Source organism: Erigeron canadensis, chromosome 9 (genome assembly GCF_010389155.1).
Source record: "Erigeron canadensis isolate Cc75 chromosome 9, C_canadensis_v1, whole genome shotgun sequence".
NCBI lineage: Eukaryota > Viridiplantae > Streptophyta > Magnoliopsida > Asterales > Asteraceae > Erigeron > Erigeron canadensis.
The window spans coordinates 3,355,484-3,371,082 of NC_057769.1; the positions used below are offsets into that span (position 1 = coordinate 3,355,484).

Sequence of the window (15,599 nt, forward strand, 5' to 3'; positions counted from 1 at the left end):
ATATATATATATATGTATTATGAATATAGATATAGATATTATATGTATGTGTAAATATATATACATATATATATATATATATATATATATTATGGACATCATTAATAGTTAATGAGGTTGATGTTGATTTGAATTGTTTCAGATGGATAGTTTAGAGGATATTTGGGCAGACCCAGAAAACGTACGTATTGAAGTGCCGGATAATGTGTTTGAGCAACCTGTTGCAGACGGTGAATATGAATGCGAACCTGGGGACTTTGAAACTGATGAGGTGTTCGGTTCCTTTGAAGAATTAACGGAGTGGGCTCAAAGAATAGCAATGGATTTGGGTTATGTTCTAGTTATACGGCGGACGAACAAAAACTCAAAAGAGGTGGTCAATAAAGTGACACTTATATGTCACCACGGTGGAGCGCGCGATGCAAGGTTAATTGGTCCACCTAAACGGTCAAGTAAGATAGGTTGTCCTTTCACTTTAATAGGCCGCTCTGGGCGTGATGGTGGTTGGAGGTTAAGTGTCCAGGATTGGAGACACAATCATGATCCAACTACTAATCTGCAAGGGAATGCATACGCCAGACGGATGACGGATGAAGAAAAGGAATTTGTGGGAACCCAATCGGATCGCGGTTTGTACCCACATCAGATCCTGGTAAACCTCAAACTTGAATTTCCAGGAAACTTGACTCGCAAAGGAGACATTACGAACTTCCTAAAAGCGAGAAGAAGGTCGGGGCAAGCAGGGCGCACTCCAATGCAGGTACAAACATTAAATATTTTATTGTACTACGTAGTTGGAATTGACTTATTTACTCTATCTTGGTCATTAATCGCAGGTTATGTTTTCATTGTTGCAAGAGAAAAGGTACTTTTACCAGTTCACCACAAATAACAAAAATGAACGCTTGGAGAACCTATTTTTCATTCATCCAACATCAATGACCCTATGGCGCGCATTTCCCTGGGTTATTGAAATAGACTCCACTTACAAAACTAACATCTACAACATGCCGCTAGTTGAGATCGTCGGCGTGACTTCAACGGGGAAGACCTTCAGTTTAGCGTATGCGTTTATCGTAAACGAGCGGGAGGCAAATTATCAATGGGTTTTACGATGTCTTCGGTCCACCCTTGATGATAGCTTTGCCGTTCGTGTCGTTCTTACTGACAGGGAGCTGGCCCTGATGAGAGCTTTGAAGGTTGTTATGCCGGATTCGAAACATCTACTGTGTAGGTACCATATATGGCAAAACATAATCAAGCACTGCGAACCGGCATTGCGTATGAAGAAAGATGTTAACATTGACAGGCTTAACGTTTGGTGGAAAAAAGTATATCAGTCTCGGACTTTTGATGAGTTTAAGTCAAATGAGAAGGAGTTAAAGGAAAAACTTGCGGGTTTTCCAGGCGTCTACAAGTACCTGACCGATAATTGGTTGTCCCCATACCGAGAGCAGTTTGTGTCCTGTTGGGTCGATGAACACCTCAACTACCAAAACCACACCACAAACAGAGTGGAGGCCGAGCACCATCTACTGAAGGAAGAATTGAGGGGGAAATGCACATTTACTAGAATCCTCCAATGTGTTGATTCTGTCTTGATCAGTCAAGAAGCAGAAATAAGGGGCCAACTGGGGTATAGCTACGGGACCGGAAGGGGAAACATAATTACAACTGTATGAAGGACCTGTTGGGAAAGGTTTCACTTAAAGCTTTGGACATCATGGCTGATGAAATTGTACGCTTAGACAAAGTCCTTAAAAGACAGGTTAACAAATGTGGGTGCAAGGTTCAGTCCAGTTGCGGGCTACCATGTGCCTGCAAGATTGCCGAGTACATGCAGCGCGGTTAGTACGATTTATTAATTGTATTTTTTCATCAAAAGGACATAATTTCATACACTTATTTATATAAAAAAAATGCAGGGACTCGAATACAGCCTCATGTCATAGACCCGTTTTGGCAAAAGCTTGACTTAACACCGTGGACATGCGTAGAAGACGAAGACGAAGAAGACGATGTTCATAAAGTTGTTGATGGTATTACGAATTTCTTGGATCAGCAACCCAAGGCTCAAAAGAAACATTGGTTGTCAAAAATTAAAGACATGTTTAAGCCTGGTAAGACACAAGTGAAAGATCCTCTTGTTCAAAAGACCACACGCGGAAGACCAGTCGGCTCGAAACAAAAGCCGCCAAAGGTATACATAATACATCTAAAAAATATTTGTATTATTCAAAATTTATAGTATATATAACTACCTCAGTTAAGGAAACTGATTCTTACTAATGGTCTAGGTGCCGGATCTCAACACCAACCCACCTGGGCTACGAAAATCCAAGTCCAGTCGACCGAGGGAATACAAGGTGCCAGATTTGAACAAACCACCACCTGCGCAGCCCGCCAGACACAGTACGTACGAGCCGTCCCAGTCCTGTCGTTATCCCGATAACCGAAAATTGTTCGACGATCAATCCCACCCTGAATCAGAATGGGTCAAAGATAATCCTGACATTTTCGGAAACCTGCACCCATATCCAGGTCTTGATGATATATATACGTGGGGGGACCCGTCCCAATCCTACGGGGTCGGGGATACACCATATGTGACACAAAAATTATATGGATTCGGCGATACGTCCCAAGACCATTGGCTCAACTATGACCAACCATATTCGAAGTTAGTAGATGACATCTTCGGGCCACCACCTACACAATCTAGAAATGCACCCATATATGAATCAAGGCAGGCGCAGGTTTCGGATCTGGAGTCAGAGGCACAGTCATCGGCCAGTTGGGTTGGGTATGTTGCGGAACCGTATAACGCCAGTCTTTCCAAAAATTACGCTTGGGTACTAGGTGAGATACCATCGTACTTAAGGCCGTACGTTATAGGCGCACAAAACGTTAAAGGAGACGGTAACTGTGGATTTCGAGCTACCGCTGTAGCTTTGGGGCTAGATGAGGAGATGGGTGCAGAGTGGGTTCGTACGCAGATGCTAGCGGAGTTTGAATCTGACCTCGAAGGGTACATACAAATGTTTGGGCAAACAGAGGGCAACCGAATGTTGACGGCGCTGCGAACATCTTATTATGGACGAAGCCGACCCATGCATCATTGGATGAGTAAAGTGTGGTTCCATATCCTCCTGGCCAATAAGCTGGGTATAATAGTCAACTGCGTTAGCCTACGTGACCCCCGAACAGTATTTCCGATGCATCACGGCTTAGATCAGCTGTTATTCAAACAACCGATAAGTATTGCGCTGATAAACAACGAAACCCATTTTGTTGCAGTGAAATTAGCAGGCGACTACCCAATGGCCTACAAGAATCCGGAATGGGAATTTCACGCAACCGATCCTGCACGTCGACTAGCAATAACGTACGCAAATCAAGAAGATGCGTATCAAAATTGGTTGTACGCAAACATGCCAAGAGTACCACCAGGCCCTCCTATTGTAATAAATGATTAAATTCGTTAAATGTTTTAAATCTACTAATTTCTCATATTTTTCTGTTGTACATACATTGATTTTATAATACTTTTCTAAATTTGATTCCAATTATTTTTTTATCAACAAATGTATAAAAACATAAAAAAATACAAATGAAATTTTCACGCAAATCAAGATTACAAAAGGAAATTACACTTCCGTTAAACGATGAATACAAACAATTAAAAAAAGGGAAAACTAATCACTTTCATCATCACTATCACTATCACTATCACTACCCAACCGCTGTGTGGGGGCCGGTGACGTGCTAGGCCCAGCATGGGATGATGACGTGCTAGGTCCGTCTTTGAATGATGACCGGGTCCAAGGGCTACCCTGGGCGAACATATCATTGACGTTATAGGACGGTGACTGCTGGGCTGGGAAGGGTTGCTCTATATCCTCTGGGAGGGGGACATTCAGTCCACGTGTTCCCCTAACCACACGCCCAACCATACGAGTATGTCCCGATCGTGTCCCTAAAGCGTCCACATATGTCTGCGTAGGCGGGGTATTGGGCACTTGGGAAAGTCTTTGGTGGGTATCAAGAAGCTGCTCCTGTAGCACATGAAAATTAAGTTAATAATAACTAAAAATTAGTTATTATCTTCCTGTATATAAAAAAAAAATATCTTTTTCCCGGATTTGTGCAAGATCTTACATAAATGGGCATAACTGCGTCCTGCACCATCCCATCTCGTCTCGTGTGGGCCCGCAAATAAAACTCGGGCGGGTCCTCACGTCGCCCGTCATTATCTTCCTGTATATACATTAATCAAAGTTATATATTTGTATGTGTATCTCTGTATAGATATATGTTTACATACGTGGGTATAAATAATTACGTATAACTTACAGCGTAACGCCATTCACGCTGAGCGTATGACTGCCGACCGTGAGTACTGACAAAATTATTTTGTTGCTGCCTGTTTGTCGTGTTTCTTTGGGCAGCAATCATTCGGGGCTCGCTGGTCCAGTAACCCAGTAGATAACTCCACGCCTGTGGAGGCATCCCATACGGAGGTTGACCCTCCAGTTCTGCCAGCCTTTGGGACCCACCCCTGTTAGTGAACCAAGTCTTCTTGAATTTTGCTTTTTTATCCCTGTAGATCTTCAGGGCATCCTGACGTATCATCCTGGTCACGGCCTCTCGTAACGGGTGATTTTCTGGGTGACCTAGATAGGGTTCTAAGTAGAACCGTCTCTGCAATAGTACCAAGTAAAAGTTAGCATCTACCATATTTTTTAAATAAAGTATTTAAAAAGTAAAAAAAATTAGTTTTATACCATAAGCCAGTCAGTAAGTCCATCCTTGATGGGCTGGGGCACCTGATCCCACGACTCGTAATTATGTGGGACGGTAGCGACATAGGTCCCCAAATAGCTCTTGTACCACTTGGCGTGGTCCCCGATTGCCTGCCACCTACTGAGATCGTTATTTAACATAAGCGAGATTCGGCGTCCCGAATTCTGAAACTCGCGCTCCAGATCGTTGTTAGCAGCAGCAGCTCTCCCTGTGCTAATACCTGCAAAACAAAATAAAATAACAAATATATATACATATGTACCATATATTTATATGCAACGTACATTAATATATACTTACCACCCGTACGCCTACAACCCCATTCGGGATTCCACCCCCAGTTTGGAGGGTCGTTGCCACCATCTCCGCCGTGAAGTGCAGCCATTTTAACCTACATCAGCCGTCTCAATTTATAAAATAACATAAACAAACATAAAAGTCATAAAAAAGGTGCGACCTAAATTAACATATTTTCGACACAAAATTGTTTTCCAAAATTATTATACCTAAAATGACCACTTTTTTGCAACTTTTTTTCAAACATTCGTTTATAACATTAATACTAACCTAATAACAACTATATTAACAATTACAATTATACTAAAAAGTTTTTCTAACTAAGAATCATACTTTGAACTATAATAAACAATAATTATAACTACAAATGTTTTCCTAAAAATTAATGAATTTCTAAAAATCATATCATTCCTAACTATAATAACATAAGTAATCTTTCCTAACTATAAAACTATAACATTTCTATAACTAATACTTTCTAACATATAATTACTAACACTTGTTCCTAACATATTTTTTATATAACATTAAACTATAACATTTATATAACTAATATTTTCTAACACATATTTTTCTAACTTTTTTTTCAACATATTTTCTAACAAAAATATATAACAATTCTATAACTAATAATTTCTATAAGAAATAAATATTTGATAACATTATTATATATTCAAATAAAAACAAGTATTTAAAAGGTAAATGAGTGTTATCTCGTCTGAAAAATAGTTTACCGGAAAAATATGTATAGCAAAAAACGGACTGTCTGGCTGGCCGGAAAAAATAATAGTCACCGGAAAACTATAAAAATTGTTTTCCCATACGTCAGTGGTGGAAAATACGTTCCCCGCAAAACTGGTAGAAAGAATAAATTTTCGCCGGAAAAATGTCGCCGCTAAAAATACGCCTGAAAAACGACTCCGGGAAGCCGGAAAAGGTAGATAGTGTAAAAAGGAATGTTGATAACGATGATGAGGGGATAGATGGCCGGATTTGTGAGTTATAAGAATGGAGTAAAAAGGATTTTCCTGCAGAAAGAATGGAGGAGGACGAAATTTCTTAAGGAGGAGGAGAAGTATTTCGGAGAAGAGGAGGAGAAGAGGAACGAATGGATTGCATTGTTTATATCGAAAATCTGCCAGTGGGGGACCCACTATTAGCGGCGACGTCGCCGCTAATAGTGGGGACCACCACCACGTGATACGGTCAAACGTTACAGACGCAAGTGACTCTAGGACCCACTATTAGCGGCGACGTCGCCGCTAATAGTGGGTGGTCGGGTTACACTTTTCTCCCTGGTCGGGTTACGCGCTTCGCTTATTAATGTTACTCATAATTTCAAAAATTAATAGGTAAATAGTCCAACTGGTCAGAGGCATCTCAAGTTTTACACAAGGTCTTGAGTTCGATCCTTAGGGATGACAAGTCTTGGAGTTTTTTCCTCCGAATACTTGTAACGACTCATGGTCAGCATCTCATTGTTTTGGGTACGTGCAAGGCTTCACTATTATACGGTGAGGTTTCCTTGATGTCGCATACCGACTGAATATAAAAAGAAATAGGTAAATGACAATTTTGTGTCTATCATATTTATGAAATGGGAGCTGATTTGCTTTGTTTTGCATAAGGAATAAATTATTAAATAACTTAAATACTCTTAGAAATTTTTTACTCTCTTTTTTACTAAACCTCCCTTTCATTTATAAACTTTGGCTGTATTCTCGTAAACAATATATTGCTTCATGTTTTTTCAAAAGGACTACATACTTTAGCATCCACTTACATTTTTCATATACAAAACACAATAATTCACCTTTTGAGATGATAGCAAGGTTTCATGCAATTAAACTGTAACAAAAAAAAAATGAATAACATAATAAAATGTTAAATTTTATGACTCCGATGAACTCATCTGTTCAAATAACAAACAAAATCATCTTAGAAAAAAGGATTTACAATATGTTAGAATAATGCATGTATAGTAGCCATGTATTATCGACAAAATAAAAAACATATAAATTGTGTTATATTCATTCTAGCGAATAAAAAAAATATATTGTATAAATCATACATATAACAATGTAAACAAAGTCATTCATAAAAGAACAACATTTAATATGTAAAATTTGTAGAAATTAGAAAATACAAATAAAAATTCAGCGGTAAGACAGATGTAAAACAACGTGAACAATAAATCATTATATGAATTCTTCATGACTTGTTACTTCCAATGGTTAGAATAATATTGTTTAATCGGCTATGAACGGATGATACCGTCGACAATGTAAATCTTAAAAAGTTTATGAAGGGGTTGAATTGTTGAAATATTTAGTTCATGGACAAAGCAATATCTATATGAATCCAGATTCAAAGTTTGTAAATGAAAGGGGTTTTAGTAAAACTTAGATTAAGGGTATAAAGTCATTTGATAATTTATTCCTTGACCATAGTAAATTGTTCCTTGAGCAAATCAGCTCCCTTATGAAAATTGCAAAATTTATCTCGACCTATTACATATGTCGAAATCTATACATGTATATCTATAATTTGTTTACCACGAAATTTGAACGTGTAACTTTTTTTTGATGATAAGTCAAAGTGATTAACTAATTCAAGAATCAAAATTGTGTTGTGTTATAAAAGTCATGAAAAAACTTGTAACAAAATTGAAGTGCGCGTTGTCTTTGAGGGTATATAAATAATGCAACCACACAGGACCTCCATATTTCTTGTTTAGAGGCAAGGGTGTAATGTCACAAATTGACTTTTTGAAAGTTTTGGCAAGTTTCTAACTAATAGGAAGCTTCCATGTGTACATGTCAAATGCTTGTCGATTTTTGCCAATTTCTTGCCAAATTGCATGCTATAGTGTCAATTCTTGCCAATTATTACCAAATTTATATTTACCAAATAAACCCTAAACTTTCATTAAATTTAAAAAACACAATACATCTAAATAAAACATTACATTTATTTAAAACATAAAAGACACAAATACTTACAAATAAAGAAAAAGATTACTAAACATCGATATCTATGTCTAGATCTCCCACGTGCTCCGTAATATCATGATGTAACATGCAATGCTTCTCTTCGTTACGTAAGTGATAATGAAAATCAGGGTCGATAACACGAAAATCGTTTGTAGGATCCCTGATGTACACCGGTGATATCGCGTTGTCGTCGTCCTTGATGATCATGTTATGTAAAATAACACACGCATACATCGTGTTAACAATATTTTCTTTGTTCCTCATTCGTCCTGGTCGTTCGATGATAGCCCACTTGTTCTTCAGAAGCCCAAATGCTCGCTCAATGTCTTTTCTTGCGGACTCTTGTAGTTTTTTCATTACTTTCTCTTTATGAGCGACCGGGTATACATACGCCTTCACAAAACAAAACCAGGGTGAGTAAATACCATCCCCTAGATAAGTATCCTCTACTATAACGGCGATCGTTTACAGTAAACCCGTACTCATGAGAATTCCTATTCACTTCAGGAATAAACAATGGTGATTGCTTCAACACATTGATGTCATTGTTTGACCCTGCAACACCGAAATACGCAAGCCAAAACCATAAATCATAGGAAGCAACAACACCAAATATGATAGTCAGGCGTTGATGATCAATCACCCATGTGGTATTGCCCACACAAACTATGTGGGCAATTTCTCCAAGTCAAGTGGGTACACTTGATGCTACCGATCATGTCAGGAAAATGATGTCTAGCTTCATGTGACTCATATAAAAGCGCAACATCGTGGCTAGTCAAAGAGCGCAAATACTCTTCACCATAAAGATGTTTTATGGCGATGCAAAAGTTGTCTAGATATTCACGTGCAGTTCTGGTAGAGAACGACAAACCCTCATCATAGTTATCGGGCGAGGGTTCTGTACGCTAGTTGTCGTAGCGCGCACATGCACTTTTGACTCGGCGAGAACCCTCTAATACCCGCCACATTCACTGAATCCCGAAACCATGGAAATGATGCAGTGATATCTTCTACGATTTTCAGAAACAACCACCTCAACATACGATATCTCGTACGAAAAACATCATTCTCAAACATCAGCTCATCCACAAAGTACATGGACATCAATCTCTCATGAGCTTTGTGCCGATCTCTCCAAATAAATCTCTGTGTGTTTGCAAAAGAAGAAGATGTTGTGTCTTCTTCTAAGGCTGCAAGAGCAACGGAAGCCAAGAATTCAAAGCCGTCAGAAGACGAAGACGAGAAATCGAAAGTTCCGGATTCAGGGATTATTGCTTCGGGTAGTTGTTCGTCGCCAGACATTTTGGCTAATGAAATTTGATAATATGATTAGGGTAATGGAGTGAACCCTAGCCCCGGTACCTCAACTGGATACCCATCGACCCACCCCGTATGAGCCATATGATGCCGGTAAAATACATCCATCCTAATCACCACATGATCTGGGCACCCCGAATGATCGAACCCGCATATTTAAACTTCACATATGGGTCTAGGCTTCATTGGTAACGGGTACCTTCAAGGAATTATTTTTTGTGCCCAGCGGGGATCGAACCTGAGACCTTAAGGTCACAAAATGTTTACGTATGCTTGTTGGTTTGATAATATGATTAGTATGCTTGTCTTTTGATAGTATGTTTGTTTTTTGGTTGTTTGATTAATGTTTGTGTATGTATATATATAGAAGTTGGAAAAAAGAATAAGAAAAAAAAAACATCATAGCCGCTCCCAACGTTCACTTTTGCTAAAAACAAACAAAAAATAACGGTCACAAAAAACGCTACCAACGTTCACTAGCATCAGCCAAATGTAACCGATCTTACTTGCTGATTGACCTTGCCAATACTAGCCGATGCACATGCTATAACTTTACCAAAGAGCCGATGCTAACCGATCCAACTTTCCGATTACACTCTTGCCTTTAGGCCTCCAAAATTTAAGCAATAATAGCCTATCATGCAGCATCTACTAAGTCAATTGTGTTTTGATAGAAATTACAAATACAAAAAACCTTATTGATTGATTGATAGACTCTACTAATTAATAGATCTACTCTATGAATGATGAATCATGTTAATAGTTAAATTATATTCGATGAAACTCATCCTTCCACTTTTATTATTTGAAAGAAACTAACCCGGATAAATAGTTAATACTTTCCACACAGATATGCTTACATCGGTTCGACTCCTAGTAACGCCTAAATGGTTTACTTTTCAGTCCCCTCTTCACATTTGTATGTGACGGGATTTAAATCTGAGACCCCCAAAAGAAAACTACATTATGAAAAACCCCTTAACCAATAAGTTTACACACTTAACACCCCAATGGCTCATCCTCCCAATTACTAAATTACAAAAACAACTTTACGACTAATAAAAGAAGATAAAGCTATCTACTATCTTAGTAGTCAACACCAAACACTATACAAAGTTAACGGTCGACGAAGTCGGTTGCTGGATCATCCTAGCCAAGTACATTTTCACCAAAGAGATTTATCATTTTAGCCAAGTACATTTTCACCAACGAAATTATAAATCGATCTATCCAACAAGCACAATTCTAAAAAAAGTTTAGTAAAGTAATCTTTGTCATGAGAGAAGATAAAATAAGTTAAAAAGAAGTAATCCACCTCTTTTTTTCTATAAAATTTCACATCTTGTATCTTTACATTTAAAATATCTATTCATAGAGGATAATCAAAATCAAAATAGACAACTATAAGTCTATAATATTTTAATGAGTCAAGTCAATTCAATTCAATCCGACGTGATTTAAATTTTTAAGTTTATTTTATGTCTCTAGCTCGTTCTATCTACCCACCCATTTGTAGCATGTCATGTCACAAGATACCAATATATATTTTCCATTACTTTAGTGTTGATCAATTATTATATAAACTAAATACATAATAAATTAGAGATGTGAACTTGATCATTCAGAAGCTGTAGAGGGAAGACGACATGACTCGGTTGAGGGTCGAGTTCCCGTTCAGGGTATGCGTTAAGGATGGGGTTTAAGTAACAGAGATAAGGCCACAAGAGTTTAGAGAAAATTTAGAGGGATGATTTATGTTATGGTATTAGGTTCTTAATGATTTTTATATATAAACACACCCAAAGAGAAACCTAATTAATAAGTATAGTAATTACGTCCATCAAATAATAACCTATTAATTATTTAGGGTTAATAAGGTCATTGATCATTATAATTAGATAAAAGATTCTTAGGGCCACATTTGTAAATATATAAATTCATACTTATTCTAACATAGTGAAGACATGTTAGTCTTAGGAAAACAGTGTGTACAAGTACATTGCTAGTTTTAGATTTATAATAGATGTCTACTTCAAGTTTTAATCAATCAATTTAAACGTAAAGATATATTTTTCTGAAATTGTGAGACAATTTCATAATAGATACTTTTCACCAAAACGTATATAATATATATTTTATATTTGAAGACCCAAAAAACTAATAATTGTTTTTTCCTTTAATTTTCATCCGTAGGGTATTTGTGGGAAGGGTTTTTTTTTTTTCCTTGGACAAGTAACTTTTATTCACACTATAGGGGCTGTTTGGTAAGAGGTTTTTAGGGGCTTTTAAGGGCTTAAAAGCCTTAGCTTTTAAGAAATCAAAAGCCTCAGCCCCAAAAAACTCCTAAAAGCCTCAAAAGGTCTTTAAAATAAAAGCTCGTAGGAAAAGAGTTGGAAAAAAAACCCCAGCCCCTAACCCCAACGTCAAGCTCCAACCCCAAACTTTTAACTACAGCCTCAGCTTCAAGCTTTTGTGTCAAACATACCCATAATGTACCAAAACCCACAATTGTGAGATGGTAGCAGGACTTACAAAGTCCCCTTTTATTTACATATATCAAAAATATTTCATTCTTCATTACAATTTTTCATTCTATTCTAACCCAAAAGTAACTTATATTCTTAATCTCTTGGAAGACCTTCTCGACCCATATCGTCTCTTCTTTGAATCTTTTATTGTTCCTTGTGGGAAGGGTGATGATTTGTACATTAACAACTTTTAACCGTACACCACAAAACATGCATTAAAATGTTGTACAGTATAATCGTGTAAAACATATTTAATGATATACGGTTAAAAAATGATGGTATACAGCCCCTTCTGTTGAGAAAGTGGAATAAATAGTGAGTCAAATTTAAAGATCTGGATACATGTAAATTAGGGGACTTTTTCAGGTCTAAATATGTGATATATTTATCTTTTACTTGTGTTGTCCACTCGTCATATGCTTCCAAAAAAAACGTGGGGAGCTAGTAAGTTAGTTTTGACTCTACCTTACCTATTGACTACTTCAAAATTACGATACCATGAAAAGTTCTGAAAACACAATCAAGATTACTTTTTCTTATTTACGCAAAACGTAATAATAGTTACATAATTATACATTTTTTTACTGTTTCAAAACTAGTTACTAATGTTCATTTAATATTATTAGGTGTAAATTAAATGAAGTTTGAAGAAAAAAAATGTATTGTACTAATATGGCAATATATGTGCTTTTACTAATTTATATATTTTTTTACAAGTGAATTTTACCTCGGACGCATATGACGTGTGCTAATCGCACAATAAAAGGGTCTCGCACTAAACGGATCTTAAATAGCATTTCTCACCAATTAATATCCACCAATTAAAGCAAAAGTGGCTTTGTACGAAGACATACTAAGAACGTTTTCTTCTTCTTTTTGTGTTTTATTTTTTCGTTCTAACAACCTACCCATATGGAAGTGGATACTTCTCTAGAAGTTTTTGTTGTAAATGATTGAAATTAATATGTATTTTTACGACCCGATATCAATATGATTATACAAATGACTGAATGAGGATATCACTTTTTAAATAAAATAATCCGACCTTATGTAGTCATGGTGGCACGAATTTTGTGTTGAGATAAAACAATAAATATATAGTTATATTTTAGTATACTAAGGCCGGTTCTTATAGGCACTTCTTCCCCGCGTTTGATGAAACCCAGCTCGAAGACGCAATTAGCAGCAGCGACGTCTGGGGGTTTGTTCCAAACTTAGACGCTCGTCTTTGCTTGTTTGTGGGTCCCAAATTCGTTTAATTAGCTTTTAAACTAAAAAAAAAACTCTTTTTTTTTTTGAAAAAATGAGGTATATATACGGTGGTGTGTGGCTGTGTGTTGTGGTTTTTATGGTGATAGAGATCTACATCTACGAAAGAGAAAGACAAGTTAATGCTAGAGTTCATTTTAAACCCCCCCCCCCCCCCCCCCCCCCCAAACTTTTATAAGTTTATGACATAATGGCTATAATTTTAAAAGTTCACTTTTATACTCTTAGTTTTTTTTTTATATATAAATTGTTTAAATATGTATAATGTATGTTAATATTATTCATAAGTTTTTTAAAATTAATTTGTTTTTGATTTTGTATAATGATAAATGAATAATAAAATAATGGAGGAATAGAAGAAGAATATGGGTTATAAGGAGGGAGTGTTATTGAGGTGTTACAAGAGAGAGAAAACTGATGAATAGTGAAAGAACATGAAAAAACGTGAATTCCTTTAAAGAGAGACCTAAAATACCAACAATTTTCACCGTCTATCCGGATATTCCGTTTCAACCAACTATTGTTTTTATATATTTTCCCAAATAAATAAAAGAAGAAATGAAATACATAATTGATATACTCTTTGGAGATTTGTTTGTTTGAGTTGATTTGAAGCATCAATTATATTATTGATCATGCTATCTTATGGGGATGAAAAATATGTCGCTTTTAAATCATGAATCATAATTTAATAATTCATGTCCCAACATTTCCTATCAAAGCATACGTACATAGAGTAGTTGAACATATATAACGGATATGTAAATCAATCATGGTGACATCTTAGTTTGTCCCATGACAAACGTAACTCGGAATTTAGAGGTGTTTGGTTCATGGAATTTCTTGAATTTTTTAGAATTGAAATCTAAATTCCACGTTTTCCCTTGTTTAGTTGATAGAATAAATGGAATTGGAATCTCAAAAATTCCACCAAATTCCTTAAATCATGGAATTTACAATTCCTTCACTAATGGGATGGAATGTCTAAGCATTCAATGGAATCCATCCATGTTTACCACAATACCCTTCCACTAACTATAAACACCAAAAAAAAGATTTCTTTTATGGATTCTGATTTGATATCCTACCGGAGTAACTTGCTTACCGAAATAACAACATCTTCTATCAGCCACCGCGACCGTTGCTTATCGGAGTAACAACAATCGTCACTCCTCCTACTTATCGGAGTTTCATGTCTCCTGTTTACCGGAGTTGTTTTAATAACGAAAGATCTTGGAAATCAAGTGATAATATGTGTATGACTTTGTGTATGGACATATGAAGTTGTGTATGTATATAGATCTAAAAAAGTAAATGAAAGATAGTTAATTTGATGTGATGTAATATGGAAAATGATTTAATCGGAGAAACTAATACGGCCGGAACAAAAATCATCTGTTTGTGTATATTTCCAAGAAGAAGTCTTTTGTTTTTATATTCTTATTCTTATTATTATTATTTTATTATTATTATTTTTATATATTGTATTAAAGATATACAGTGATATGTTTTAAAAAATAGAAACATATATAATAAAGGTTAATTTGGTCATTTGATATTGTTTATATTTTAATTTATTTGACTAAATTCCATAAAATTCTTTCAACCAAACATAATTCAAATTTTAAAATTTTTCAATTCTAATTCCTTGAAATTCCAATTTTTTTGTCAAATTTTAATTCCATCAAAAACATTCTGTGAACCAAACTGCCTCTTAGACTTACAATGATTTAGTTGTAATTTTTATAATTAGCTTTTAAGTTAGGAAAATAATAAATCCTTATAAAGATTAGCCTAAAAATTCTCCTAAAACTATAAGAATGTGACATGTGGTATCCACTAATTCTCTTTCTTAATCTTGTCTCCTGATTTTGCCATATGTATTCATCTAATAGTTATGAGATTTTTAGACATTTTTTTAAGATAGATTAATTATTTTAGAGAATTAAATTAAATAAACCGATAAACATCGAGTCTATATAAGAAAAAGAAAAATAAATAAGTTATGCAATAACCGATCAAAAACACACAAAACTAACACATAATTTAACCCGTGACTTGTTTTGTAATTTACTTTGTTAACATAATAACATCCCTAAACTCATAAATAGATAAACAAACAATAATCATCTTTGACTTAGGGGATGTTTGTTATTGTAATTACAAAACAGATTTTGCGTTTTAAAAATAGATTATACGTTTTCAAAAATGCATTTTCATAGTAGACAATCACTTTTTTTTATACAAACGTTTTTTAGATTATTTGCGTTTTACGAACGTAATAATCAGATAATCACTTCAAAACCCATTCCCAAACACACTCTAATTACAAAAGGGGATAATGAAGGCTTGCGAAGTACGCCTTTCAGGAAAAAACAGTTTTGCCTTT

The 15,599-nt window shown here is 35.7% G+C and overlaps 1 protein-coding gene across 1 annotated transcript; it reads right to left on the bottom strand.

Moving 5' to 3' along the window:
- Window positions 1-3,616: 3,616 nt before the first annotated feature.
- Window positions 3,617-5,841, bottom strand: LOC122582823. Its single transcript, XM_043755258.1, has 6 exons — window positions 5,835-5,841; window positions 5,104-5,194; window positions 4,785-5,023; window positions 4,354-4,701; window positions 4,159-4,257; window positions 3,617-4,055 (listed from the first exon to the last, which is right to left on the bottom strand). The coding sequence occupies exons 2-6, from the start codon at window positions 5,186-5,188 to the stop codon at window positions 3,696-3,698; spliced, it is 1,131 nt and encodes a 376-aa protein (XP_043611193.1). The 5' UTR covers window positions 5,189-5,194; window positions 5,835-5,841; the 3' UTR covers window positions 3,617-3,695.
- Between the last annotated feature and the right edge of the window lie 9,758 nt (window positions 5,842-15,599).

Coding starts and splice junctions, on each gene's coding strand:
- LOC122582823 (XM_043755258.1), bottom strand. CDS start 5,188: ATGGCTGCACTTCACGGCGGAGATGGTGGCAACGACCCTCCAAACTGG. Junction 4,258..4,353: donor AGCGTGAATGGCGTTACGCT/GTAAGTTATACG, acceptor ATGTATATACAG/GAAGATAATGACGGGCGACG. Junction 4,056..4,158: donor ACGCAGTTATGCCCATTTAT/GTAAGATCTTGC, acceptor CATGTGCTACAG/GAGCAGCTTCTTGATACCCA.